We start from the raw sequence: 27,197 nt of genomic DNA on the forward strand, positions 1-27,197 counted from the left end.
ATAGCTAGTAGGGACCGAATAATTGCTATTGCGGCCTCTTCACAGCTATACGAGAAGAAATTGGTATTTCTGATAGCTGATTTCAACATCTGCACTAGTACACAGCTGGGAAGATGCTGCCGTGGGGCCTGTTCTAGACCCCACTTGCTTGCATCTTCTCTTCACGTTCATCATATAATGGCGATGGTCAAGAGGCTGATCTATGATGAGAGACAGCCTCCAAGTACTTCATGTGGCCGTCATTATTAGAAAAGCCCTTGAACAAAGCCGCCTAAGCACTCTATATCAATTTTGCCACTTCTCAACACATCTCTCTATATCTTCAACTCAAAGTGTTGACAAGGTATGTAGTCTCGTCTACTGGAGACGGCTTATCTCACACATATTCATTTCGTTCCACCATCAGATATCACAAATATCACTATAGATAATGGCGAGTGATGCATGCCAATAAAAGATGACCACCCAGTATCCAAAGCCCAATAACAAATGCTAGCCAAATGGCAGTTATCTCACAAATTACATGTGTACAGCAAATGCCTTCAAGCTAGTAGTGCAGAGCTTAGACATCTGGTAATATGGAGAGCCAATGGCACTCAAGCTTATGAACTAGCCATATCCGCCGGGAAAGGCAAAGCATTGAGCAACGGGACTCCCAGATCCATCGTATACTCACAACATGAGCTGGAGAGTCATTTCACCGGCTTCGTTCATCGCCCAACCTCGTAGCGGAGCTGATGAAGGCCATGACCAACGAAGGGTCGACAGAGGTCGTGGAGACATCTGGCCAGCGGTGTTATGATTGGCTGACAGACCAATGAAACGACTGCTTCTACCGTGGCAACTTCAATCTGGAGATGAAGAGCCCCGTTCATCTGCCAACCCGAGCTGGCAATCGAGAATGGCTCCGCTTCGCAAAAGCATCTAGCCGCTTTCTTCGGAGCCGGAGTGTACAAGTATCTTCCTCTGCTATCACAAGCCTAAAATGACGTGAAGCAGAGGAGCAAGGCGAGGTCAATATGCTGAGAATTCTTTTCTGCTGTTTCACCCTCTGACTCCCATCATGCCAACATCATTTCTGAGGCGGGGGATTTGGATTTCTTCATCGTCTGACGAGTCAGCGGCTTCGGCACTGGCTCGGTCGAGCATCCTCTCAATGTCTTCATCTCGCAGGACCCTCCTAGCACTAGTATGCCCAGCACCTAGCCCGGTGGGAAGCGAAAGAGCTCCTCTCAGGTGGCTATTTGGCCCCTTGAGGCGTCTCTTCGGTGTAGCTCCATTCGGGCTGTAGTACGCGTGCTGAGGAGAATCTACTTCCATTGGCGACCCAGGAGGGTGCATCATTCCTGGAGACTTGTCGAATCCAGGTCTCCGATGGACATTTGTCGGTCTGTGGCCGGGGAGACCTTTCCTAGGCGCGCTGGGCAAGGCGTGTCTTCCAGCGACGTTTCTGAAAGCGCCGGACTGGGGGTTAGGAGAGGCCGAAGGGGAAAACGTATGCTTCAGGTTGGCGGAATTGTTAGGGCTGCTCATGAATAGCAATGTCTCTATAGCATCCTGCTCCCTGATATTCTGATGTGACGGGAATAAGATGGGGTCGGCCATTCGCGCGGGCTGAGACAAGGATTGATGAGAATCGACAATCATTGGCTGGCCGGGGGTGTGAGGAGATGCCGAGTGGGAGTGCGAGAGCATAGTGGGAGTATATCGCGGACTAGAATTGCGGCGCGGGTTGGAGCGTGCTGCAGAGAGGGAGGGCTGAATGGTCGCTGGAGGAGCGAGAGAGGGCTTGTTGGAGAGCACGTTGGGAGAATCAGACTTGCGGCGAATGCCAGCCTGCTGAGCGAGGTGGACTTGAGCAGATGCGGCTGTAATGTCCAGACGCGGACTTGCCGAGGAGCTGTGCCGTCGTATGGTGGAAGATCCGGAAGTAGGAGAGACGGCCTGGGAAGCGGCCATTGATTCCACCTCTTCAATGGAATGGCCTTGCCAGCCAAAGTTTACCTTGACCATGGCATAAGAGAGGCGAGTCTTGAGCTCGGCAGACAGCTGGCAGCGGAAATAGTCAGTTCATGTCATCGTCTACAAGGTCAAAGAGCTGGCCAACGTACCTCCCCTATGGTGCTGCCGGTGGACGTGATGCTAACAGTGCTAAGGGTTCTGGAGTGACCATGGCCACGGCCCTTGGCAGGGCTCATGCCAACCTTGACCTCGCCATCCGCCATGCGTTTCCTAGATGCGCCAGCGGTCGATATTCTGTCCTGGGCGGCGGCAATGGTGGACAGCTGCAGCAGATGGTCGTTCTTGTCGGCAGAGGCGTCGTGTGCTAGATATCCCGCGGCACCGTCCGTCACGCTGCTGATGTCGCTGGCGGGGGGGGTCATGGCATGGACCGAGGAGCTGGTGACGTGGGATTCCTGCGAGTTGGTCACGGTCAAAGGAATGCTGAGGGCGGAGCCGGGGCCACTGGCGTCGTGGGCGTCTGATTGTTGCGATTGCTTCGGCGACGGGTCACGGGGCGTCTCTACGACCTCGTTCTGTGAAGACGTAACAATATCGGCGTCCATGTTGCCCACGGCCATGTCGGTGGCGGACGAGGAGGAGGCCGCTGCGACGGCGACGGCGGCAGCAGCCGGCGAGGCTGGCACAGCTGGCATCTCTGGCGCGCGTGCTTCGACGCCCACGGCCGGAGCAAGAGGCACTGGGTGCGACATGTCGCGCGGATTGTCGAGAGCGCGACAAACCCCACTGCGTGTGTGTGCGTTACGTGGGACGTCTGGAGATTCAAGACCAACAGCGGCGCGTTGGCGCGTCTCGAGAGGGCGGCTGGAGCAAAGACGGCGAGGGTTGGCAGCCAGACAGACAGCAATGCGTCTGGAAGAGCCAGTCTGTCGATCGACAGGTATGTGAAGCGAAGCAAATGCAGCGATCGTGGTTAAAGGTGGGTGTCAGTGAGGCAGCAGAAAAGATGTCGGTCCTGGTTTGTGTGTGTGGGTTACGCGCGGTCCAGTCGCGACGGATGCGGGAGGGACGGGCAAGGACGGGATCCCCAAAAAGTCCCCCCAAGACCGCCAAAAGCGCAGCGCTGAGCGTTGAAGCCCAGCGCGGTGACAGCACCAGCAGGCGCTGCGGTCGCTAGAGACTCGGCCAGAGCCCCATAACTTCTGCACTCTACTCGCTGAGCGTCCAGTGGCAGTCGCCATCACTCAGTGGACCTACCTCACTGAGGCTAGGCGCGAAGCCATCGACAAGTTGCCAGAGTGCCAGAGCATCACGCGCACTAAAGCACCAGCGCTAAGCCGGTGGATTAGGTGGACCCGGCGTCTTGTAGGTTCAAAGTGACATTGAATTGAGAGAATAGAGGTCCAGGAAACTGTCCAACCTGAAGCCTCAAACTGTGTGTCGCACGAGAGGGCGAGGGAGGCGAGGGGAGAGAGAGAGAGAGAGAGAGACAAAGAAAGAAAGAAAGCGTAATAGGTCTCAGGCTGGCCTTGTTTAGTGGTTCGCTCAGTGCTGTGTAACCACCGTGGGAATCAGGCTCGTTCCATGGATGCTTCAGCTTGCAGGGCTTCCATTATTTCTTTCGCCTCTGCAGAAATCTTCAGCGGCTGGGCTCGCTAATACCAAAACAGGGCCACCTGCAGCTCTCTCACATCATCCTACCTGACCTTGCATGGACAGAGGCGGAAAAGGGCGCTACTGTCAAGTTTTTCTTGTCTCGTTTGCCCGCAAAATGCAACCCTCTGGGCGCGACTTTGTGGGTTGCGCATTTTTGCACAGGCTGGACAAAAGCCTCACTCAAAGGGCCTGCATATTGCATATTGCTCGTCGATAGTGACTCCGTTCTAATCGTACAGGGTTCGTTGTTAGTTTGAGAGCTTGGTGGGACATGCTGCACGGTTTCTTTCTTGGCTTGTGCTCTTCAAATCGCTCCCCCAAAATAACCCCGCGAGTACGAGTAATGACTGGGCGATTTTTTTTTTCTGCGCCGGCTGGAGTCAATTGCAGATTGCTATCCAGAATTCAGCTGAGGAGCCGAAAAGGGCTCTAGGCAAGGCCAGTTTCGCCCTTGCCGGTTTTTAAGTTTGCTGCTGGCGTGGCAAATCAATCGGCAACCATGGAGTTTCCCGTGTTCGACAGCCTCCAACGCACTCCACCAGTTTACGTTTCTTGAGGTGTGGGCTGTGCAACCTTGCAGAGGGTTTTTCAACAGTTTCGGCCTTGATGGTTCGTGAAATTCGTCATGACACGAAGTCACGTGGATGACGCGACACGTCTTTCGGTCTTAGTCAGCAGCCAAAAGTCTGATTTCAGCCAGCTGCAGCCTCAAGATATTATTAGCACGGCTAATGGGTAAGGGTTTTTCATGCCACTTTGCCCGCACGTGATTTGAAAACCAATGACCGCCAGTCATTGTATTTCCATGAGTGTCTACTTGTACTTGGTTGTACCTCGGTACCTAAATGCTATGGTGTAAACGGGCTATTTCATGGCTTCTATAAATCAATGTTTAGGTATGCGCTCGCTCTTCTACGAGCATCATTTAGTACAACTTCATGAGACATTGCAGAAAATGCGCTACCCACGCCCTGGCTCGTCTCCGCCAGCGGCTTGTAGTCCATATGCTCCTCCGTCCAGAATGACTCCCTCGTTGTTGTCCAAATCGTCTTGAACCCTTCTCCATCCCTTGCTGCGGCTGCTTCGGCCCTCTGCTTCGGCCCCTTTCCCTTTGGCATCGTAAACAGGCCGCATTACGGCTCCCAGGAGCGGATTTGTGCTAAATGCCCCGCCGGCATTCCTGTTTCCGGAAGTCTCTTGTAGGACACCAGAGTCTACATCCTCAGCTTCATCCTCCTCTGGTGTCACTGGCCGTTCAACAGGTGCAACGGTCCTCACAACTCGACGGCCAGAAAGATCAATGCTAATAACCTGCTGCCGCTTCTCGTACTCTGGCCGTGCGTTCCATTCCATCTCTCGCATGATTTTCTGCTGTCTTTTCAGCTCCTTTGCTCGTTCTTCGGGCGTCGCCCACATGCTGCCCATTCCGCTCATGGCACCCGAAACGTCAAAATCTGATGCTTCATCTCTGACTGTTGTTCGCCTGGCATTTTGTGCCTGGAAGTTGAGCAGCTTATCTCGGTGGTCTCGTGCTTTGGCAGCCGCCTCAGACAGTGACGGAGCATCGGTATCCATCCCCCGCGGCGGCGTAAACGGTGCAGGTGTCTTGGCAACGTCTGCCCTGCGATGAGCTGCTGCATTCGCCGCCATCTTTTCCCTGCCACGCTCGTCTTTAAGCTCTCTGACCATGGCTTGGATTTCGTCGGAACTTAGTAGTGGTGTTCCGCAAAACGTACATGGGCCCAAGCCTTCCTTTAAGCAGATGACTTTTCCGCAAGAGAGACAGTTGGGCGCAGCAGCTTGAAGAGGGTGTCTAGCTGCGACGCAGTTGCATTTTCTTGACTTGGCATCCTTCTCTAGCGTTGGGTTCGTTGTAATCTCCAGAGACCGGATGGCCGCATCCAGATCGGCCAACGCTGTAGACTGGCCAGCCATTGGCACACCTCCTGAAATAGAAATCTTGGTGACATTTCCAGTGTTGGTTGGCTTCGGCGTCGACGTACGAGAGACCGGTGTAGACTTGGGTTTTGACTTCTTTGGGCCGTCGGATATGAGGTAGCCACCCGCAGTAGAATTCGATTGCTTTGGTACAGGCGCCTCGACCTTGGTAGGCTGCGCTGTTGCTGTAACGGTGGGTTCCTTAATGGAGGGCCTTGCCGGCGAGGACGGTCTTGAAGGGCGATTGCTGCTTGGAGCACTGGATCGCTGAGATATGTACTCTAGATCGGAATCCTTCTTGTTGTATGCCTTTCCAGATGGACCAGCATAATCGTCGACTTTTCGAGCTTCTGGCGTGTGCAGCGGCGCTTTCTTCTTCTTAGGTTGCTTGTTCCATTTCGGCACAGGCTCTATTGTTTCGGCAGCTGCAGGCTTTGGAGCCTTTGATGGCGCTTTTGACGGAGCTTTGGATGTCGAAGCAGCTGGAGGGGCTGGAGCAGCTGCGGGAGCGGCGGGATCTTTTCGGCGAGCATTGAATGTGGATATAAAATCGATTACGGCGGGCGCATCGCCAAGGAGATTGCTGAAGTGTGTGACGGCTTCGGGTTTGGAGAGGGTCGAGGCATAGTCGAGAACCTGCTGAAGCTCATCATCTGGCAGGGGGAGCAGCCGAGCGAGCTGGTAGATGGACATTGAGACGACAATCGCAGCAATTTGCTTTGTGTTGGGTATATGGGAGCTCAGGCTTGGATTGAGTGCAGGTATTGAATTGTGTCACTCGTCTTGATATTTGATATGGAGGGGCGCAAGCAGAGCTCCAAGCTGCTGTCCTGTCTCTTTATCAGTGGATGCAGGTACTTATCTGTAGCGGCAGATGAGTCATGCCGAAAGGAGGAACTGCATTCACATAATCTGGGGAAATAGGTCAGGTCACTCAAGTGGACTGACTGGCGGCTGATTGCATCCATGCTACTTACGTGTAATTACCTACCTATACTGTTGTGAATCGTCAAGATTATTGATTGCCATTGGCACATGTAGCTCGGCTGTCTTGGACCTGTAGACTGAGCGTAGTATACCTAGGTAGTACTAGATATGGTGGGGTTAGAAGTGGAAAAGCTTCCATCTCAGCCTCAACCGCGGTTCCGGGCGCATTCGCCTCGTTGCTGCACCGATATCCGTCTTGCATCATGGATGTAGCTTCGCCAATCTGATAGTCTTGCCAGTAGCTGTACATAGTATAATCGCAGCCACAAACGTAGCACCTTGGAAATAAGGTTGATGTCTTGTAAGCATATCGATATTCTGACCTACAAACATATACTCCGTACACAGACCTCCAGTAGGCCCTCCCTCACACCCTCCGACAGCAACACAATCCATCCTTCTCCAGCACTCGCTTACGTCTCCCGTCAGCTGCCAACATGGCGAGATCTGCACCCCTCTCCCGGCCATCTCGCCTCGCTCCAGCGGCTCCTCTGGAACATCAAGAATCAACAAAAATCCCTCCCACTTTCTCCCTCCGGCCGGTCCGTTCTCTGTGCCTGTCCGACAGCCGCTTTTGGACACAAGCACGGCATTAATGCGGACCTGGCCCCATTTCAGCAGTTCAGCCGGGAAATCCCGGACTATAGCCGGCCTTGTGCCACAGCCGTGCGCATTTTGTCCTCACCACCTACAAGAACCCTCACCATCCTCAGCGCCGAAACCTTTTCTTGCTCTCCACCACCGCCCCAATCCCTCTGTCCTTGGATCAATTCCTTGTATCTCTCTTTAGAACATCATGTTGGCTTCCAGAATCCAGCGCAGGGCCTTCTCTGCCTCTGCCCGCAACGTATGAGCCCCTCCCCTCCCCCGCCTGCTGTCTCCCAACGCCCAAAACTCTGTCTGTATACCTGATCGTGTGTGCTGTGCTGACCAGCTGCTGTTCCGCATATTAGCTGTCCAAGGTCGCCGTCCTCGGTGCTGCCGGTGGCATTGGCCAGCCTCTCTCTCTCCTCCTCAAGCTCAACACCCGCGTCACCGAGCTTGCTCTGTACGATATCCGTGGCGGACCCGGTAAGTCCACGTTGCTCGTGCGCCAATTTTCCTCGGGCGTTTCGTTCCGGCCTTGCTGGCGTTCTCAAATCTCAATGGCTAACCGTCTCTTCTCTTGCTTGCAGGTGTCGCCGCTGACATCTCCCACGTCAACACCAAGTCCACCGTCAAGGGCTATGACCCCACCCCCAGCGGCCTGGCTGAGGCCCTCAAGGGCTCCGACATTGTCCTGATCCCCGCTGGTGTCCCCCGCAAGCCCGGCATGACCCGTGACGATCTCTTCAACACCAACGCCTCCATCGTCCGCGACCTGGCCAAGGCTGTTGCCGAGTCCGCCCCCGAGGCCAAGCTCCTCATCATCTCCAACCCGGTCAACTCCACCGTCCCCATCTGCGCCGAGGTCTTCAAGGCCCGTGGTGTCTACAACCCCAAGAAGCTCTTCGGTGTCACCACCCTCGACGTTGTCCGCGCCAGCCGCTTCGTCTCCGAGATCAAGGGCACTGACCCCAAGGACGAGAACATCACCGTCATCGGTGGTCACTCTGGTGTCACCATTGTTCCTCTCTTCAGCCAGAGCAACCACCCCGAGCTGTCCTCCAACGCCGAGCTCGTCAACCGTGTCCAGTTCGGTGGTGACGAGGTCGTCAAGGCCAAGGACGGTGCCGGCTCTGCCACCCTCTCCATGGCTTTCGCTGGTGCCCGCATGGCCGATGCTCTCCTCCGCGCCGCCGACGGCGAGAAGGGCGTCATTGAGCCCACCTTTGTCGAGTCTCCCCTCTACAAGGACCAGGGCATTGAGTTCTTCAGCACCAACGTCGAGCTCGGCCCCAACGGTGTTGAGAAGATCCACCCCATTGGCAACATCGATGCCAACGAGCAGAAGCTCGTCGAGGCCTGCCTGGGCGATCTCAAGAAGAACATTGCCAAGGGTGTTGCCTTTGTCCAGGAGAACCCCGGCAACTAAGCGACTGAAATGCCTTTCAGCATGACTTGAGCGTTTCTTTTTTTAACGAGACAAACGTCCGAGGGGGGGGGAAAGGATGATGGGACTGGACCACGGGGACTGGCTCGCTGCTACAGGCGGCTTGGTTGGGCTGGGGCTTTGTGAGGATGGTACACGGAAAATATAGGGGAGGTTTGGATGAAAGAAAACGTACGCAAGAGAAAAAACATGGCTTTTATGAGGCTCCCTTTTTCCCCGCTGTTCTGCAGCTGCCATAGACTTCAATCGGGTCTCTGTAACATTAGCAAACAAAACAAATACAACAAAATCCTAATTTTCCCAAGTTCTCCTTGTATCATCTCGTCTTCACTCGCTATGAATACCTAGATAGGCACGCATTGTTAAGAGGAAACTCTATTAGATTCAGGCTTTATCGGTCTACATTACTCAGCATCCTTTCCTAAGCATCTAACAGCATTATACAGCCTCCGACTCTATAAGTATGCCTCTTTTCTTGTCCTCTCTTCTTTAAATGATTTTCGCCGTTGTCGCCGTCCGCCGGAACCCAACAAGAAAAGAAAATCATGATGACCCAGACGCCGCCGGCTCCTGACGGCCAGTGGCCCATGCCTCAATCTTCCTCTTGCGCTCCTCCACTCTCCTCTCAAACTCAGCGACCTTCTCCAGTCTCTCCTTGTCGTCCTGCTCAGCCTTCTTCTTCTCAACCTCCTTCTTACGCTCCGCCTCGCGCTGGAGCTGCTCGGGGCGGCGCTCGGCGATGTCGCGTGGGCGATAGTCGCTGAAGAATCTCTTCAGAACGACTTCAATAAGCCAGCAGAGCACGTAGTCGAGAACCATGACGGTACTCATCTTGGTCTTGAACTCATCGGTAAAGGGCACAAGCTTCATTTGCTCGTTGATCTCGGGCATGAGCTCGAGAGCACAGACAAAAGCGAGACCGGAGACACCGACGATACCATAAAACATGGCCCTGTTCTCCGTAATGGACTCACGGAAAGGTCGGCCCTGATAGTTAATGGCGAATGTAGAAATTTGCTGAATCAGTTGCAGCAAGTAGATTGCAGAGTTGAGCAGCGACGGCGTAAACTCAGCCTCCAGATCAATGTCCCCAGAGCGACTATAGCAACGTTAGTATGAGATCAAGGAGCGCTTAGACGTAGTGAGATACTTACGGTTCAAGTTTGTCGCACAAACGAGCAATGTAGATGAGAGTTACAATATGAACAGCGAATTGTCCCAGGATAGATCCGATGATGTAGATGTTAAAAATGTTGGGCTGGGGTCGCTCTTTGCTGAGTCCTTCCACAACGCGAGCTCGTGAGATGCTCAAAAAGCAAACAGACATGAGCATACCGCTGATGGTGTACTGAGTATCGCCAAACTTGATGCCTTCAAGGTACAAAACAGACAGAGAGTAGGCGCTGATCAAACAGTTCAAGGCAAGGATCTTGTACATCTGAATTGTGGCGACGAGGGTGCATCGACCTTGACGAATAATGTTGGGAATAGCCATAACATCGCGAAGCTTGGAGGTGAACGGAGCAGCAACGGAAGCGTCTCCCAGTTTCAAAGTCGGAGGCTCGTCATCACCCATCTCAGCTTCCATCATGCTGGTGGTCAGTTGGTCAGCCAAACTGGCTGCTTTCTTATTGACTTGCTTCTGGCGATCGTTGAGGAGGTCCTGAGCACCGGGAGAGGTAATGGTTTCCACAGGGTGGCCATGCTGTTTGATATATTCCTCGGGTGTAATCTTCTTCCTGGTAGCTTCGCGTTCGATAGCCTTTTGGTAGTGGGGATTGGTAGGTCCAGGCGCGTAGAGGTGGGCAATCATGACGGGGACGGGGGGTGCGGGCTGGTTGAAGCGCTTCATGAGATCGCATTGCTTCTGATACATTTCCTTGAGCTTGGTGTTGCGAGCGTGTTCTGCAATACGTGTCAAGTCATCCTTGGTACCGTTGAGGAGAGCAATGCCAATGTGGGCCTGTTTCAGGGCACCGACGTCGTTGGTGCCGTCACCAGCCATCAAAGTATAGTAGCCCATATCCTTCAGACCCAGCAGAATATCTTCCTTTTGCTTTGGTGACACGCGAGCATAGACCCAAGTATAGCGGAGAATATCCCTCCATCCAGGCTGACCCTTGAATTTGGCAAGTGCATATCCAGTCACACAGATATCCTTGTTCTTGAGAATCTCCGGGTCGATGGGCTTTGAAGGATCAACATGAATGCTAACCTTGTCGTCGACGCTCTTCCAAATAAGCTTCTCGCCGCCATGGTTATCCTCGGGGGCATCCAGAATAAGGACATCGCGATCAACAATCTCGACTTCACGGGCAACATGCACAGCTGTCAGAGGGTTGTCGCCGGTAATCATGACCACACGGTGGCTGCTTTCATTAAGCATCTGAACGGCCTCCTTGGCGTCTTCTTTGAGGGGGCAGTGAAGCACCAAAAAGCCAGCGAATGTGAGATCGGCCTCAACCTTCTCGCGCTTGAGGTCGTTGATTTTGCTGGCGCCCAATTCGGAATCAATAGTCAGTTGCTTATATGCCAGTGCGAGAACTCGGGATCCCTTGCGGGTGAAGTATTTGTACGTCTCCTCATAATCAGCAGGCACCTCGACGAGCATCTTTTGGATTGTCTCGGGAGCACCCTTAACACCAGCAAATGTACCCTTGATCTTCTGGCCGGTCGCGGTATGAATTCCGTTGACAAACGCAACGGAGCTCTGGCGCTTAAGTGCAGAGGAGAACTGGAAACGGCGCTTGATGTGAACGTTGCCTTGGGTAGTGCCAGCCTTGGGAGTGCTTGAGAGAACGTCATTGCGGCCGAGACCCCAGCCAAGAGAGGTAAGAGTAGCTTTCTCCATTGGGTCACCCACAATGTCGCCTTCATCCAGTCGTACCAAGGCGTGAGCAGTAGCGAGTACCAATTGGGTCTCCAGACTAGCCTCCTTGACTGCAATGATGGTAGAGTGAGCGCCATCGCCTTCTCGCTTGTCCTCAACGTCGGAGTGGTTCAGTCCCAATCCGGCAATACCCTCTACAACCAAGTCTTCGCCAGTGAGTGTTCCAGTCTTGTCAAAGCAAGCGATGTCAATGCGTCCAGCGAATGGAATTCGGAATGGCTCTGTGCAGAAGATGGCCAGTTTGGCAAGAGCTGCCAAACTAGTGTTGACCGCAAGACTAAGTTCCATTGGCAGCTCGGGAGGCACAACGCTGGTAATGATCAAAACGCAATCAAGCAAGAGCTTGGAGCGCTTGCGATCCCTTCGCACACCCTCATCCCAGACGTACCACGAGGCTGCAATCGCAAAGATGAGGAGAAACAGGATAAACAGGAGGGCCTCAAAGTTGTTGGCTGACACACGCTCGGTGGAGTAGATCATGGTTCGGACAAGGCTGCCTTGCGAAGTCTCAAAGCCAGTCTTGATAACAATAGCCAAAGCTCCATTGTCAGGAGCAGCAGGGACACCCGAAGCCAACTTGGGCTTCTCCTGGTCAGGGTTTCCATGGGTGATTTGGAGAATTTTGGTGCCACCCCACAAGAAGGCGTTCTTGTCGAGTCCCTCTGGCTCAAGCAGAGCATCGGCCGGGCGCAGTTGAATGGAGTCCTTGAGCAACGGGGTACTTTCTCCAGAAAGCATGGCCTCGTTGACAATGGCAGTGCCTTCAACTAAGAGCATATCACATGCAACGCCGCTGTCTTCTTTGGTTCTTCCAACGGACACAAGATCACCGGGCAGGAGCGCATCACTCTGGACCTCAGTCCATTTGCCTAGGCGGTAGACCCAAACATCGTAAGGCTTGATGCTCATTCCACGAAACTCGTTCAAGGTACGCTGGCGTTGCCAGACAACAGTACTCTCAAATGCGACAAGCATAAACAGAGTGAACAGCGAGTAGTACCAGTATTCGTCAAGCATCCACAAACCAACACAGAAGATCTGGAAGACGAAAAAGGGCGCGACGGCGTGCTCCTTGAAGAGTTCTGTAAATGTCGGGACGGGGATATCGAAAGTGTTTGTGCCATAGTGTTGCTCGATACGGGTCAACTCGGACTGCTTGTCGATACCCTTGGAAGTCTGGAAGTGGCCAATGGTGGGCTTCGGCTCGCCATCGATGGGGTACAGGAGGGTGCCAAAAGTCTTGGTATCCGGGTCGTAGAGGAAACGGCGTTTCTGGAACAGGAACGAGATGTTGGTCTTGCCCCCAACCTACAGAGTAGTGGTTGCGTTAGTTGATGAGGCACCGTGATGGCTTAGAACCGGAGGAAAGACATACCTTGTCCCGCAACAGCTTGCAGATTTCGCCGGAGCCGGCGTTCGCAACGGGGAGAACCTTGATCAACTGAGCATCTTGGATGTCCTTATCCTGGACCTTGGTCGCAGTGAATCGCGCATCCAGGGCCACGCTCCAGTGCGTGCTAAGCCAAACGAGAGACTGGAGGGTGATGATGGTGCCGCACCACACAAACGTCCATTCGGATGCGCCGATGTGCTTTTCGTAGAGATCCGGGGTCAGGTAGTATCTCAGGAAGATGGGCCAGAGAATGGCAAAGGGCCAGACATAGGCGTGGAAGTGAAAGGGCAGGGGACGAAGCAACTCCGCATGCTTGATCTGCGGGTTATCCACGAGCGCCATGACGGGCAGAGAATATGAGGCACCCCAACGGCCTCCAGACAACAAATAGAGCGGCGGCGAGGAATCAACAGTAAGGGGCCGGCGCAGGTCCAGTCATTGAGGAGATTGGAAAACAAAAGAGCCAGACGGAAGCCTCGTCGGCGGAGTTGGGGAATTCCACAATTTCGGCTGGCCGCTTCAAAGCCGCGATCTGTACTTTTCATTGACTGGCAAACTGGACTAGCGACCACTTGGTGGCGAGTACATTTGGCCTTAGTCAGCTATCGGAGGCAAAGAGAATGCCGCTGATAAGGACGGAGAATCCGCACGTCATTTGTCCCCCGCCAGGCGAATACGGACCAGCAGGTACTTTTGCACGCACTGTGGAATGACAATTCAGTAGGCATTTTCTAAAAGATGAAAAAGCGTTTAGTAATGGAAATAATAAAGGCTTATTGCTCTAGTGCTAAGATGCGGGTAGATCTAGTGGACATAATGCGTAACTAGTAGATCTCGTAGATGTAGGCAAATTTACTAGCCATGCGTAAACTCTGTAGATGCAAGTGGATGTAAAAGATTCAGGCAGATCGAAGACTGCAGATTAATAGTTTACTTATATCTAGTAACTACATGTAGCCTCATATAACTTGTCAATCTAGAGCCCTGTTTACATGTATCCTTCCATCTGCTTGATTGCACTTCGCTTTGGAGAGATGCAGATGTGATGACTCTACAAGCACGCAAAAAAGGCTGGAAAGTCAAGCTCCATCTGCTCCATCTATTCACCTTGAACGGAGTACTTATCATCAGAAAACTCATAGAAGAGTGGGATTTTGGCTGTGAGTAACAGGTGTGGTGTCACTGCAGAACATATAGACTTTGGGTTCGTATTATCGCCACATTTTCATCATTAAACAGCCAAGGGGATGATGGCAACTTCACCAAAACAACGATTAAAACAATACAAAATACAAAATTATACCGCTAAAATCCAAATACTCGCCCATTACAATAAAAAATCGCTCATAGATGAAGACAGATTGAGCAATTAGATACATACATAGACTTACAAAGTGTCTACAGGGTATCGCTACTCGAGGGCATCTTGACCCAGCCCATCAACATCCAATCCCAAATCCAATCCGTCCAAGTCGGTGTATGCATCCATGTTCCAGGTATCTGCACCAGTTGTAAATTCGAGACTTTGCACCGAAATCCCGCCACTTTCCCCTTCTTCTCCCCCTCCTCCCTCCTGTGATCCCTCGTCAACGCCCCTTGGAATAATCCTGCTCGGTGAGCGCAACAATGCGTCTGCTGCTTTGAGCCGTATCATATCGTACAGTCGTTTATCGTAAGTTAGGAATGGAGAAATTGTCTGATACATGGCGTGTAGGAAATCTGCTGGTCCATATTTCCAGCTTTCGCGTTGTAAACCAAAATATGATTTCCGGCGAGAGTTGTAGGAATCTTGCACAAGAGGGCTGCTGTAAGCACTAGTAGTGCATAATATCACATCTGCCAGTGTATTTGTGATTTCGAAGGACTTTATAAGCTATGCCATTGTTAGATCTGAGCCGAAAGGTTGTATATATATATGTATGCGAAATTACGTACCTGGTCTCTTCCCAATGAAACCAAGTGCTCCTTCGAGTTGATTGTAATAGAAGTAAGAAAATCTTGTGCTATTTGAGACGGAAAGAGAAAGGTCATTGAATCATCATCTGCACAAGACGACAGCAGACTTTGAGACATCGCTTGCTGCCAAATCAGAATTCGCATCCAATGCCTTGTTATATTATAATCCGCCCGTTGCACTAAATCATATTCAAAAGCTTTCGGGGAGATGCTTTCCAGGGATCGTTGGACCGCTATGAGGCGATGCTGTTGAGAGTTGCCTTGGCAAGCTTCGTACATGTACCGGGCCGTACGATAAAAGAAGGCATCAAAAGCAACAAATAATGCGGCAAGTTCAATCAGTCCCTTTCCGTACTTGTCGAAATCATCCATGTTGTCTGTAGGAATTTGAACTGTATCAAGTATAGAGATGGGGAGATCATGTTGGATAGCATAGCCCCTACATAGTTTTGGATACAGAGTGTTAGCCTCCCATCTCTCCTTGAATCGGAAACATGGCTTCAAATGCGGATTACCTTTCACTAACCCACAAGAGGATATATACTAGGCGCTTGTGAGCAGTTACTGGGGATTGGCCATTGTCGAGATTATGTTGAAGTTGGCAAGATTCGACCTCTATCCGGTCCAGACGGAGAAGTCGAGCGATTGAGATGCCTTCTTGTAGAAAGACCATTGATGCATTTCTATTGTCAGCCTTGGCATGGTAGACATGAAGAAAGAAGGACGTGAGAGCTCCTTCGATTGAAGGATGTTCTCGATAATTTGTCAGGTTGCGATGCCGGTTACACTCTTTCTCCATGTATTCGCTAGTGACATGAGGTGGAATATCCTTCATTGCAGTGAGGTTCAATTGAGCCATTGTCGCTGAGCATAGTGCCAGTGTCATAGCGTAAACATCAGCATCAGACGATTCACCCATTTCCAACTTCTCAAGCCTGTTGAGGAGATCCGGCACATGAAGGACTGGCCAGACGGGATACATGCGAGAACTATAGGCCTCAATCACCGGCCTGAGTATAGACAGAGGCAGCCTTTCTGCCTTGTAATAAGCGGGAGCATCGGTGGCAACTCTCGTCGAGTTTGGGTCGACATGGCCAAGAGATTCTAGAGGTGGGTTTTGTGCCTCAATTTTCCATTTCCAATTGCACCGCTGCGTGAGCTTCGAAGTCTTTGGGCCGCGTTTAAGCACCGGCTTCAAATAGGTGCATTCGAGTGGAGGTTGTGCGTCGAGGCACTTGCGGCATGGCCGGCCATTGTCGCACCGAGTTTTGCGTTGAACACAGAAATCGCAAGATCTCTTGGCCATGGGCGATTGAGCGCAGATGATGGGAATGGCCCTAAAAGCTGAGTCCGGAGTAATTTAAGGAAATACTGAAGCCTCTGGCCGGACAATTACTGAGTCCCGTCCTGATTCCAGCCACGGTGGAGCAGAAGACGAGTGACAACATGCTGCTGGGAATTCATGCAAGTTTGTCCGTCGAGCGAGTCACGCATAACTCTAGGTCCAGTCTTTATGTATGGAATACGAGTTGCTCAGTTGGCCCCCACGAGGGGGTTGAGCGGGGGTTTGAAGCTTGGGGAGATGCATTTACGATGCCTAAGCTAAAGAAAAGCTCCGACTGCGGTGCCATGGCGGGTACCGGGTTAGCTAACCCAGAACTGGGCTTGTATGGGGTCTGTATGGATAAAGAATGATTTCAAGCTCCTTTACATCGTGAGTTAGTTACACGACGAGGCACGTCGTAGTAGTCAAGGGGGTTAAAGCAATGGAAATCAATGTTGGAAGATGGAAAATGTTCAGCCTACATACCTACGTGCAAGTTATATCGTCTTTAACGCCTTCACCTCATAGACAGAGTACAGATACCTCCGGGCATGTATGAGACAATGTAAATTGGATCACACCAAAGAGAAAAACTGAAGTAAGCAATCGATGCACCGAAATCGCCAAATCACATATGCTCAGTAAATACAGCACCATAACCAAACTCGATCGACACTACCGATCTGGTCTAGCCACCCGGACAAATGCTGGACAATTAAACGAATTGGCGGGGAAGTTGGAGAAATTGCGTCGACTTTGTATGTGTAACCAGCCTCGTGACTGTATGATCTCATCCGTACAAATCAAGGCATTTGGTAGTGAAGATGGAATTGATGGTTCACATCAGGATATCTATAAAAGATCAAAATTTGTCCATCAAAGGGACGTGGTATATGTAGTTGTTCAAGCGCGCTACGAATCAGTCATCTATCCGCCATCTATCCGCGACAACTGTGTTTATCCGCAAACATTTCTATACTCACTAGAGTAACATCTATCCGCGACCGTATTCATTTACAACAATGGTCAACATTCCCAAGACCCAGACGGCTGCTACCGTCCCAAAGCTCGGCGGCGGAGTTGTGTTTGTGCACGACTATCCGGTGCCTCAGCCGGGTCACAATGAAGTTCTAGCAAAAGTTCTCTACTCAGGCGTCTGTCAGAGCGGTAAGAACGAGTTCACTTACACCAGGCTGTATTTCCGCGACCAGGGAATAGTTGATTACAATTCTAAGCCATACTCCGTGCAGATCTCCACACTCAAGCTGGCATAGCAGCATCAGCTAACGGAACGCCAATTCGCAATGTCAAACTACCTCATGTGGGAGGACATGAAGGTATTGGCCGTATCATTGCTTTGGGTCCTGGGGTAGATGAGGACATCAAGGTTGGCACATATGTTGGTATTAGATTCGCAAGTCGAATTTGCCGGCGATGCAATTTTTGTTTGGCTGGAAAAGAGCAACATTGTATCAAGAGCACAAACCACTTGCATCATGAAGACGGAAGCTTTCAGGAGTATATAGCCCTGGATGCCGGCTATCTTACCCTGCTGCCTGATGATATCGACCCTGTTGTTACCGGACCAGTTCTCTGTGCTGGATTAACCACTTACAAGGTAAGCTATGAGATATTCTTCTGTACAACTGTCAGTTCCACAATAATTAACAATAATAATGCATAGGCGGTAAAGAATTGCAATGTCAAAGCAGGTGACTCTGTTGTAGTTGTTGGTGCTGGTGGTGGATTGGGCCATCTCGCAGGTATTTATCACACGACTAATTATCTCCACATGATTTCATCAATACTGATAATAAATGTTTAGTTCAATATGCCTTGGCACAAGGCGCCATTGTGTACGGCGTAGATGGCGGCGTCGAGAAAGGAGAGTTCCTCAAGTCAATTGGTGTAACCGGTTACGTCGATTTTACAACCACACCTAACCTCACTGAGAAAATTCACGAAATCACCCACGGAGGAGCAGATGCAGTCATAGTAACAGCGGCGAATCCAAAAGCGTTTGCTCAGGCCGCCGAAATGCTCGCTGTTGGCGGAACTCTCAGTTGTGTGGGTATTCCAGCAGAGAGAGGGTTTCTTGAAACACCCATCAGCACCATTGTAATCAAGGGTCTTCACATAACTGGTAACCTAGTTGGATCGCTCAAAGAATGCTTGGAGGCTGTAGATCTCGTACGAAGAGGCATCGTGAAGCCCAAGGTTACGGTCCGTCCGTTTGAGGACTTGCCAAAGATTTATGAAGAGCTGGAGAGAGGTGATGTTTTGGGCCGTATCGTGTTGAAAATTGCAAAGGACGAGTGATTGGATTGGATGATGGAATGTTGCATTTAAGACTACCGTATAGCAAAGTAGCATGCATCATTAAGTTGGGAAGCACTGATCAACCCCAGGAGATTTTATCATGCGATATTATTTTCTTTCCGATGTATCGTGTCTGTATATAATGTATATCAGTGGCGACTCATCAAAACAGCTGAAGCATGCCGCCGCACAAGACATGCTTGCAGGTGTGCTGTCCTAACCCAGTAAGTACTCCATGGCACTAATCATGTTCCCCAAATCAGAGTTCTAGGTTACATACCAGCGGATCGTGTCCGGAAATACGGAGTACCATTGGACAGGCTTGACAGGCTACGGACCGTAGGGCGCGCCAAAAGAGAGACATCCGAAGTGCGGGCCTGGACATGACTCCAGTCGCCGATAACTTCTGTAAGCAACTCCAGTATCGAATTAACAATTCGATGGGCTGCAGAGAATCGAACTGTCGAGTCGCTGTAGCTATATAAACTAGGATTGTCTCCCATCGATCACATTCTCTTCCCTGGACTTATCTTTAACTATTATCTTAAAATATTTGATTACAGCGAAGTATTTGATCACAGCGACTTCCAAACTCTTACTACTACGGGGTATCGTGTTATAAACTACAGCGTCAATCATGTGCCAAACAACTGGTGATTCTTCATCTACTGGGCGGGCCACATTGAGCGCCGCTGCCAGAGCTCTGGTGCCGACTCATCCCGCTGCTCAAGAGGCTCTTGAGGTTGCCCTCAAGTCGCTTTCGCCAGCCCTTTTCAACCATAGCTTCCGCCTGTACATCTACGCCCAAGCGCTACTCAATTCGACGTCATCTGGGGTGCCGGGTTCCTTTGAAGCTTTCAAGGGAATTTCAGTTGAGCCTCACGTGCTCTTCGTTGCTTGCATCTACCATGATCTAAGCACAATTGAGAAATATGACGGCAATCCTAAGCGCTTTGAGATCGTTGCTGGCGACGAAGCCGTGCAACTCCTCCGTAAACATGGCGAGAGCGAATCGGTCGCCAGAGAAGCCTGGCTGGCCATGTCACTTCACACTACGCCCCATATCCCAGAGAACCTGGGAGGAGCTGCACAGGCAGTCCGGCTGGGAATCAGGACTGAATTCCGGGGTTTCCAGCTAGCTAAAGAAGCTCTCACAGAGGAGCAGTGGAGGATCATCAAGGAAGACTTGCCCCGCCTTGGTATAGAGAAAGATTTGTCCGATGCAGTTGTTCGACAAGCGCTGGCGAATGAAGAAAAGGCACCAAGAATAACATGGGCAGGAGAGCTATTGAAGTGGAAGAAGGCGAACCCAGACTTTCAGGGCACCAACCAAGCATTTTAAGTTGATGACGGGTCCAGATGCATTGTGAATAGGTGGGAATAGTTATGGCGTACATATAATTCAGGAATGCGAGTGTAAAATCTCGGGTACCCACGTCCATATGTCAGTGTAAACACATGTATACCCGATTTGACAAGAATCTATCTACGTATTATTACCAAATCCCCTGGCCTTTCATTCGAGTCATGTAGATTTCTCCAGCACTTCCCTTGCCGGCCGGATCATACAATCATCAGTGCGATCTATCTAGGCGCATACATGTAGGAATGAAATAGTCTTGAATAAATCGCCTCAGTTACGTCAACTTTCGATTACGATATCTTTGAGATAATCCGTCTAACGTCGGAGTACTCATGAGTTGAGTTGAATCTAGAAGCGAGTGAATTCATTATGCCGTGGTATGACCCACTGGAAACGGCTAAAAAAACAAGAAGATGGCGGCAAAAGCAGAATGATACCGAGAATAGCCGATTCCACAATTCCAGTTAACTAAGCCAAGTTTCCTCTCACTTCAATACATCCCTTTCGGAGCCTCACTGGGTGTATTTACACAAGCTGACCACAGAGCATAACGAATATGAAGGGCACATTTTCAAAAATCAGTAGCAATGTCGCTATTCGTGCAATGCGACCGTCGGCTCGCACTCTGACGACCACGGCTAAATTACGTGCAGCAACGCCACCAAAAGCATCGGAAAACGGAGCGATTAACCCAAGATGGTTATCGGATTTACAAAACAGATTACAGAATTCGCTCTCACTCAAAATTGCGCCGAAGAAGGTAGACGAAGTGAGAGAACGACTGGCGTATCTGGATGAGAATTGGCTGGAGCTCTCAGCAGGACGAGAAGGGTTCTTGGCCGACCCGGAGAGACGGGGGATGGATAGACACGTTGTGCAATGGGGAGATATGGTGAGATTGTGATATCATTTCTCTGTGATGTTGAGATAGGAACAGTGTTGACTTTTCTCTTGTTGTTGGTTAATGAAGGACGTAATGGTAAGTCTCCAAAATTTGGGATTCATTTCATTTAGAGCTTCATTCTAATGACGTATTTACATCTCAGGGTAACTGGCCTCAAATGCACCCTGCAGTTGTTTCGAGATACTAATTATACCAAGGACATGTCAATAATGTCATTTATAATCGGCTCGCAGAGTCTGGCCGTGTCAATTGGACAAGGAATCTTGCACAGTTTTCAGAACCCAAGTATCAACAGGAATGGTATGACCTCATGTCGCCAAAAGCCGTTGGCCTCATTCTCGCAAGCATCAGAACAGACTTCAAATTCGTAAGCCAACTTCAATTTCTCTATTAGCACATTAGAGCTGATTTCGACGAAGCCTATGACCTTCCCAGACCGTGTTACGGTTTTGCATAAGCTTGCCACGAAGCCGGATTACACTTCCGACCGCTTCTACCTGGAAGCTGTCATGTACTCGGATCAGCAAAGACGGCCGGCGGCAAAATGCTTTGAGGATATCGTAGTCTACGATTACAAGACAGCCAAAAAAACTCCTTTGAAACCCTTCATGGTTGATGAGCTGCGAGCGACGTTTGATCTACAAGAACAAAGAAAGCAAGAAGCCGAGGAAAAGGTGGCTGAGCTGCATGCGTTTGTTCAGCAGGTGGAGGATAGTGCTGGTGCTGCATAGAAGTTCTGTAAAGTGTTCCATGCTGGGATATATAGTTTTAGAGTAATAAACATGTTCAAAGAGCGACAATGGTGGCCAACCTCTTTGCATGGCGATATTGACTGACCGTTTAAATGCAATTGATATCACTTTACAAAATAGAAACAGCATGTATGAGTATAAACATAAGCATCATCAATTCGTACTTATCCACTCATCTTCGCAATGCAAAGCGCAATATATACATGAAGAAAAAGGATATATACATCATAAAAAGGGCATGTATGTGCATAATGACAAGCGGGAGTGGAAATGGTCATCTTCCCAGTTTGCCACTGAACCCGAGAACTCAGGTATATGTACTGTGGTATCGCATGTCACAAACAACCACCTTAAGAGAGCAAGTTTCTTAGGTAGAGTATTGAGCGACGTAGCCAACCTCCATCATGCTTCCGTAGCCATCGAGGGTAGAGCCGTTGGGGTTGCCGGGCTGTGTTTGAGTTAGCAAGTTTGTTTGATAAAGCTTGAGCCAAAGAAATCATGTTGGAAAACGTACCCAGTTGCCACCGACAGCAACGTTGAGAATGAAGAAGAGGGGGCTGTGAGCAATGTTGTTCCAGACACCCTGGTTGCCAATGCGGGAACCAGTGATCTGGAAGAAGTTGGTGCCGTCGAGAGACCAGGTGAGGGTCTCGGATTGCCAGTTGTTGGAAGTGCGGTCAATCTCAACACGCCAAGTGTGGAAGTCGTTGATGTTGGCAATGTTGACAGGGCCTCCAATACCGTTACCCTCATTGCAAATACCTCCGGGGTAGACGTCGCAGTGAAGGGTACCGTGACCGGTGGCCTGACCGTTGACAGTCTCGAGGATGTCGATTTCACCACAGTTGGGCCAGCTGCCGCCGTGACGGAGCGAGTCACCCAGCATCCAGAAAGCAGGCCAGATACCCTGCTTGTTGGCCTGAGCATTGCTGCCGAAGCGGATGGAGGCCTCGGCACGGGTGACCTTGCCGGCCTGAGGAGTGAAGGTGTACTTGGACTCGAGACGGCCGGAGGTCCAGCCGCCAAAGGTGCTGCTGTCCTTCCAGGGGACCAGCTGCAGGGTGTTGCCACCGCTGAGCTGAACATTCCTGGTGCTGGAGGAGTAAGTCTCCAACTCGTTGTTGACGCCCAAGTTTCCGGTGATGATGTTCCAGTTGCCCTGGTTAGGAGAAGTGGCACTGTTGCCAGCGAAGGTGTCGGTCCAGACCAAGTTGAAACCGCCGTATGACGGAGGTTGCCAGGCGTTGGTAGCACCAACAAAGGCGAGGATAGCAGCAGCAACCTTAGGAGACCACATTTTGTATATGTTTCAAAAAGGGGTTAAAAGGAGGGTATGTACTGGTGTTGTATATACAACTTGAGGATGGGAATATGTACAAGGATAGGGACTTTCGTAGGAAAGGAGAGACAATGCTGGGCTCCTGAGCCAAAAGAAGCTACTATATCTTCAAGATATCAGTGGTGAAACAAAAAGAAGACGAAATCGATGAGAAGAAGCCTGCTCCTTTATGTACAACAGCATCGAGATCGAAGCCGACTGAGAACGCTCATTCTTGCCCAGGCTTGCCTAGTGACTCCAAGTCATACCCAATGCCATTTTGGAAGGTGAAAACTATCCAAGAAACTATCCCCAGGCATGCCACCAATGAAAACAAAGACACGCCATCGTCATCTGTGATAACAATAAGGGAAGGCCGGAGCCGTGATTGGGCCGTAGTGGGGAGCGAATAGACAGATGCCCTCGAGCCAGGGCCATATGAACCCACAGCGTGCCTGGCCAAGAGACACACAAGCTCTCTAATGACCTTGGCCCACCAGTCCAGAAGGGGGACCATGTTCCGGGAGAGGGACTAATTGGTGGAGAAGCGCCTCAAGTCTCGATTGGGGTTATCAAGGGTTGTTGATAGAAATGCTACCTCGAACAGGAATCTGTGCGCGTCTTCTGACGGACGGGCCGATAGGCTGGATGGAACACGTGGGATGATGGCTTTTGGAGCAGAGACTCATTATCAAGGTCGCTGGATCTTTCATGCGACCAGCATGCATCATACTGGGGTTTCCGGATGAGAGATTGAGGGCATGATCGGGTCAATCTGCCGTTCAGCATCGAACTTGCAATAGCGAGCAACGATCTCCGTCGTCGACATGCTCCATGTCCTGTTCAAGTATACATGTACATGATGGGCATGGAATAGAGGACGGGAGATATTAGCCTAAGGAGAAATAGAGGAGAATTCTGGCTCATCGCCTCCGGGTCTTGCCACCCCTCGGTGTCAAGATCCGCAATTAAGGAGCGGCGGTAGACAAAAGAGATAGACGAATGGCATAAATCCCACGGCGCCAAGAGAAGCTTGGCCCGGTTGGCGCCGCGCACCATGCAGACGGGGGCTTCCTCTTTCTACTTTTCACCTTACTATTCGAAAGAGACATATCGGAATAGCCTGGTGCCTGACTGTGGTCATTGCCCCCTGTCGTGCATGGGGTCGTCTGGGGTACAGAAGCCACCACGCGCGAACGACTACTAGGGGGAAGCAAGACCGGCGTTTGAGGCGGCATTAACATGATTCGATGGCGCATTGAGCTTGTGATGAAGGTAATCTACCGCAAATGCGCCAGAACTTGGCCACTAGCAGCTGCAAATGCCCGAGGCAGATGATGGGTCGATCATGGCAGTCATGTTCACTCATCACTCTCATGAGCCCCCTTGTAAGCCATCGTGGAAATGTCACGCCCCCTCTAGCGAACTCAAATCCTGGGGTTTGGTTCGCCCTCAGCGTGATGGATGGAATATACTGTACAAGTAGGGCCGCGTGCCCCCACACCATCTTTCCATCGCACGCGCGTGCTATCAACCCTGCGAGTTGCTGCCCTAGAGCCACGAGTTTAGCGCCTCCCAGATTAAGGTTAGCGGACGACTATAGAGCGAGTGAGTGGGAATATGACTGCTAGGGTCGGCCAGGTCCTGATGTCGCCGGGAATAGGACAAGTGAGTTTCCATGGAACACAAGCAAACAAGGTCGGTTTCTAGGCCAGCTTCGCGCGAGTCATACTGTTGTATATTTCAGACTGCATGTACAATTTCATAGATGCATTAGTATGTCTGCTAAGCATTCAAGGAACTTCCGGGAGCGGAAAAGGTTACCATAGCCGCAGATAATATGTGGTGCCAATAGCCGGCATTTTGGCTGTGTCCCCGACATATGGCCGTCAAAGCTAGGCAAGATTAGACATTTGATGTTTCTGGCCCTGACAGAAGGATTGCAATGCTTGAATCGATACTGAAGGGGAAACTCCACAGCCGATCATATGGTGGTTGTATCTTCAAAGATAGAGGCAGAACCCGCAATAACACACCCATTGTACGAGCGTATCCATGTGAGGATCATGTCTTCTCCAGACATCCTCGGTACTTGAATCGAGCCTCGCTGTCGGCTGAAATATCCCCGAACGTAGCGTCATGTCAGCACACCAGGACCTGCAATCACCAGCCTCTCGCCAGCTGCGTGTATAGATGCAAGTATGTATGTAAGCTGCCGGGGACCTGCAGATTGTCTGTGCGCACTAAGATTAAAAGAAGAATCTCTAACAGAGCAGAGCGTTGCACCCGGGTGCTGGGCTGCCGTAATCAGCGTCCCATCGAAGAAGCTTCAGAATAAGCCTCACCCGCATGTCGATGCTCTCAGCCAGCCATGCTGTGCGACACAGCCGCTCTGTGCATGCATAGATCTTTCCTACTGCCTCATCCGGACTGCTGTACGCATACAGAGAAGCGACACTTGCTGGGAATGCTGGGGCTGAGCGTATTCGATTAACGCCTGTCCTGGGGTCCGCTTTTGACAAGCGGTCTTTGAGAGATGCCTTTTCAGGACACAGCCTGAGCCCATGCCGCCGAAGCTTTTCGGGAGAGTCTCGCTCATAGAGGATGCACCCGGCGCATTGGCGGCTTATTATGTACATTATATACATGTGCTACCAAACCCTGTAATTCCCCTTTCAAGTCAATTCTTCGCATATGATGGATCGGAACTGATCCTAGCCCCAGCAGCAGCATATAGTTGTTGGCCCTCATGATGAACCTGGTCAAGTCTCGTGCGTTGAAAGCTTGTCTGGTTGTACGAGTATTAGGTGATGACCACCATTCTCAGAGCGCAGATCTTTCGGTCGCAGCCTCAATCTTTATCGGAGACGAATAGAATCCAAGACAATCGTCGAGTTATATAGCAATTCTCTTTCACTTTCTATCTAATTTTGATATACGATTGCGCCCGCATTTAGGTTTTTAAGACACCTTATCGCCGAATTAGCCATCGGACTTTTACCCGGAAGCTTCACGGATGTCGTGAACCCCGCGTTTTGTGGTCTTGACGACCCCATAAACGGCCATTTATACGTGGAATGAAATCATAATGTGGTTTCACGATTTGGTAGCAACTGGATAGTATTGGATGGGATATAGTCTCTTGGGTTTAGCCCCGTTGCTGATTCCGTTCTGATTTAATACCTGCACGACTAGAAAGACTTCGCCATCGTTCATTGCACAATCACAACTAGCATTTCTAGCTAGTCCATCTTGCTTCGAACTTCATAGTCCGACAACTGAGGTTTCTTTGCTTCTTCTGCGCATCCTACCCGATCCATCACCGCGAAAATGTCCGCCGCAGCCGCAGTTTTTGCTCCGGGAGCGACCGCCCTCATTACCGGCGGCGCTTCCGGTGTTGGCCTGGCCATTGCTAAGCTGTGCCGCAGCAAGGGTATGAAGCTACTGCTTGTAGATCGCAACGCCGAGGCCCTGGAAAAGGCCAAGGCTGAAGTCGGCTCATCGTCGTCAGATGTAGCCACTTCTGTCCTTGACGTCAGCAAGCCTGATGACTGGACTTCGCTTAAAGACCAAGCCACAAAAGCTTTTGGTTCGATTGAGCTTCTTGTTCTGAATGCTGGCATAGGTGGAAGGGGTACTTGGGGAGATGCCGACTACTTTAGAAATGTACGTGCCAACATTGAACCATAGAGGCGGGACGACAGCTTGAATGAAGAAGAAGATGGTGAAGCAGCTACACGATATTTCCACCACTGACGGTAATACGTACTACATAGATCCTCGAGACGAACCTTTTTGGGGTAATCCATGGTATCAACACTTTCCTCCCGGTAGTCCAGGAGGCCGCAAAGAGCCGGCCCACCTCCGTTGTCATTACCGGCAGCAAGCAGGGCATCACAAATCCCCCAGGAAATCCTGCCTACAACGCCTCTAAATCTGCCGTCAAGACCCTTGCCGAGCATCTTAGTTGGGACCTTCGAGACACCAAGACTAGCGTCCACCTTCTCGTCCCGGGTTGGACCTACACTGGCATGGTGAGTAGCTGTCGAATCTTGTTTCCTATTCTTTCTTCTTATTCATGCTCTATGCCATTCAACCCTTTCTATCATTTGATACTACATGAATCTCACGTGTTACTGTTGGTCTAGACTGGGGGAGGCCTGACCAAAGAGAAGCCGGCGGGCGCTTGGGCGCCAGAACAGGTAGCCGACTACTTATACAAGAAGATGGAGCAAGACAAATTTTATGTCATCTGCCCTGACAATGAAACCGCAGAGGAGACGGACAAGAAGAGGATGCTGTGGAGCGTAGGCGACATCATTAAAGAACGGCCGCCGCTGACGCGCTGGCGACCAGAATGGAAGGAGGAAGCTACAGAGACAATTGCGAAGACTCAGATCTGA

General features: G+C 50.9%; 10 protein-coding genes across 10 annotated transcripts; 5 read left to right on the plus strand and 5 right to left on the minus strand.

Annotated features, from left to right (window-relative positions):
- Positions 1-1,068: 1,068 nt before the first annotated feature.
- TRIVIDRAFT_116002 (uncharacterized protein) lies at positions 1,069-2,459 on the minus strand (the record flags this gene model as incomplete). Its single annotated transcript, XM_014105761.1, has 2 exons — positions 1,069-2,049; positions 2,112-2,459. Coding segments are annotated over 2 exons (1,329 nt in total), but the record flags the coding sequence as incomplete, so codon positions are not given.
- Positions 2,460-4,578: 2,119 nt separating this feature from the next.
- Positions 4,579-6,249, minus strand: TRIVIDRAFT_55232 (uncharacterized protein; the record flags this gene model as incomplete). Its single annotated transcript, XM_014105762.1, has 1 exon — positions 4,579-6,249. The coding sequence occupies one exon, from the start codon at positions 6,247-6,249 to the stop codon at positions 4,579-4,581; it is 1,671 nt and encodes a 556-aa protein (XP_013961237.1).
- Positions 6,250-7,290: 1,041 nt separating this feature from the next.
- Positions 7,291-8,880, plus strand: TRIVIDRAFT_82137 (uncharacterized protein; the record flags this gene model as incomplete). Its single annotated transcript, XM_014105763.1, has 3 exons — positions 7,291-7,390; positions 7,497-7,614; positions 7,719-8,880. The coding sequence occupies 3 exons, from the start codon at positions 7,340-7,342 to the stop codon at positions 8,555-8,557; spliced, it is 1,008 nt and encodes a 335-aa protein (XP_013961238.1).
- A 238-nt stretch (positions 8,881-9,118) lies between these two features.
- Positions 9,119-13,200, minus strand: TRIVIDRAFT_34006 (putative Ca2+ pump; the record flags this gene model as incomplete). The annotated part of the gene is made up of 3 exons (XM_014105764.1): positions 9,119-9,674; positions 9,730-12,773; positions 12,841-13,200. The coding sequence occupies 3 exons, from the start codon at positions 13,198-13,200 to the stop codon at positions 9,119-9,121; spliced, it is 3,960 nt and encodes a 1,319-aa protein (XP_013961239.1).
- A 1,261-nt stretch (positions 13,201-14,461) lies between these two features.
- TRIVIDRAFT_134723 (uncharacterized protein) lies at positions 14,462-16,120 on the minus strand (the record flags this gene model as incomplete). Its single annotated transcript, XM_014105765.1, has 3 exons — positions 14,462-14,731; positions 14,794-15,253; positions 15,330-16,120. Coding segments are annotated over 3 exons (1,521 nt in total), but the record flags the coding sequence as incomplete, so codon positions are not given.
- A 1,040-nt stretch (positions 16,121-17,160) lies between these two features.
- On the plus strand, positions 17,161-18,457 carry TRIVIDRAFT_34930 (uncharacterized protein; the record flags this gene model as incomplete). Its single annotated transcript, XM_014105766.1, has 4 exons — positions 17,161-17,305; positions 17,389-17,756; positions 17,823-17,901; positions 17,964-18,457. The coding sequence occupies 4 exons, from the start codon at positions 17,161-17,163 to the stop codon at positions 18,455-18,457; spliced, it is 1,086 nt and encodes a 361-aa protein (XP_013961241.1).
- Positions 18,458-19,334: 877 nt separating this feature from the next.
- TRIVIDRAFT_138882 (uncharacterized protein) lies at positions 19,335-19,799 on the plus strand (the record flags this gene model as incomplete). The annotated part of the gene is made up of 1 exon (XM_014105767.2): positions 19,335-19,799. A coding segment is annotated over one exon (465 nt), but the record flags the coding sequence as incomplete, so codon positions are not given.
- Positions 19,800-20,424: 625 nt separating this feature from the next.
- On the plus strand, positions 20,425-21,455 carry TRIVIDRAFT_34657 (uncharacterized protein; the record flags this gene model as incomplete). Its single annotated transcript, XM_014105768.1, has 4 exons — positions 20,425-20,712; positions 20,791-20,803; positions 20,922-21,091; positions 21,144-21,455. The coding sequence occupies 4 exons, from the start codon at positions 20,425-20,427 to the stop codon at positions 21,453-21,455; spliced, it is 783 nt and encodes a 260-aa protein (XP_013961243.1).
- Positions 21,456-21,843: 388 nt separating this feature from the next.
- On the minus strand, positions 21,844-22,773 carry TRIVIDRAFT_55235 (glycoside hydrolase family 16 protein; the record flags this gene model as incomplete). The annotated part of the gene is made up of 2 exons (XM_014105769.1): positions 21,844-21,924; positions 21,991-22,773. 2 exons carry the CDS (start codon positions 22,771-22,773, stop codon positions 21,844-21,846), a joined length of 864 nt encoding a protein of 287 aa, XP_013961244.1.
- Positions 22,774-26,124: 3,351 nt separating this feature from the next.
- On the plus strand, positions 26,125-27,197 carry TRIVIDRAFT_55236 (uncharacterized protein; the record flags this gene model as incomplete). The annotated part of the gene is made up of 3 exons (XM_014105770.1): positions 26,125-26,460; positions 26,571-26,828; positions 26,943-27,197. 3 exons carry the CDS (start codon positions 26,125-26,127, stop codon positions 27,195-27,197), a joined length of 849 nt encoding a protein of 282 aa, XP_013961245.1.

This window comes from Trichoderma virens, assembly GCF_000170995.1.
Source record: "Trichoderma virens Gv29-8 chromosome Unknown TRIVIscaffold_1, whole genome shotgun sequence".
Classification (NCBI taxonomy): domain Eukaryota; kingdom Fungi; phylum Ascomycota; class Sordariomycetes; order Hypocreales; family Hypocreaceae; genus Trichoderma; species Trichoderma virens.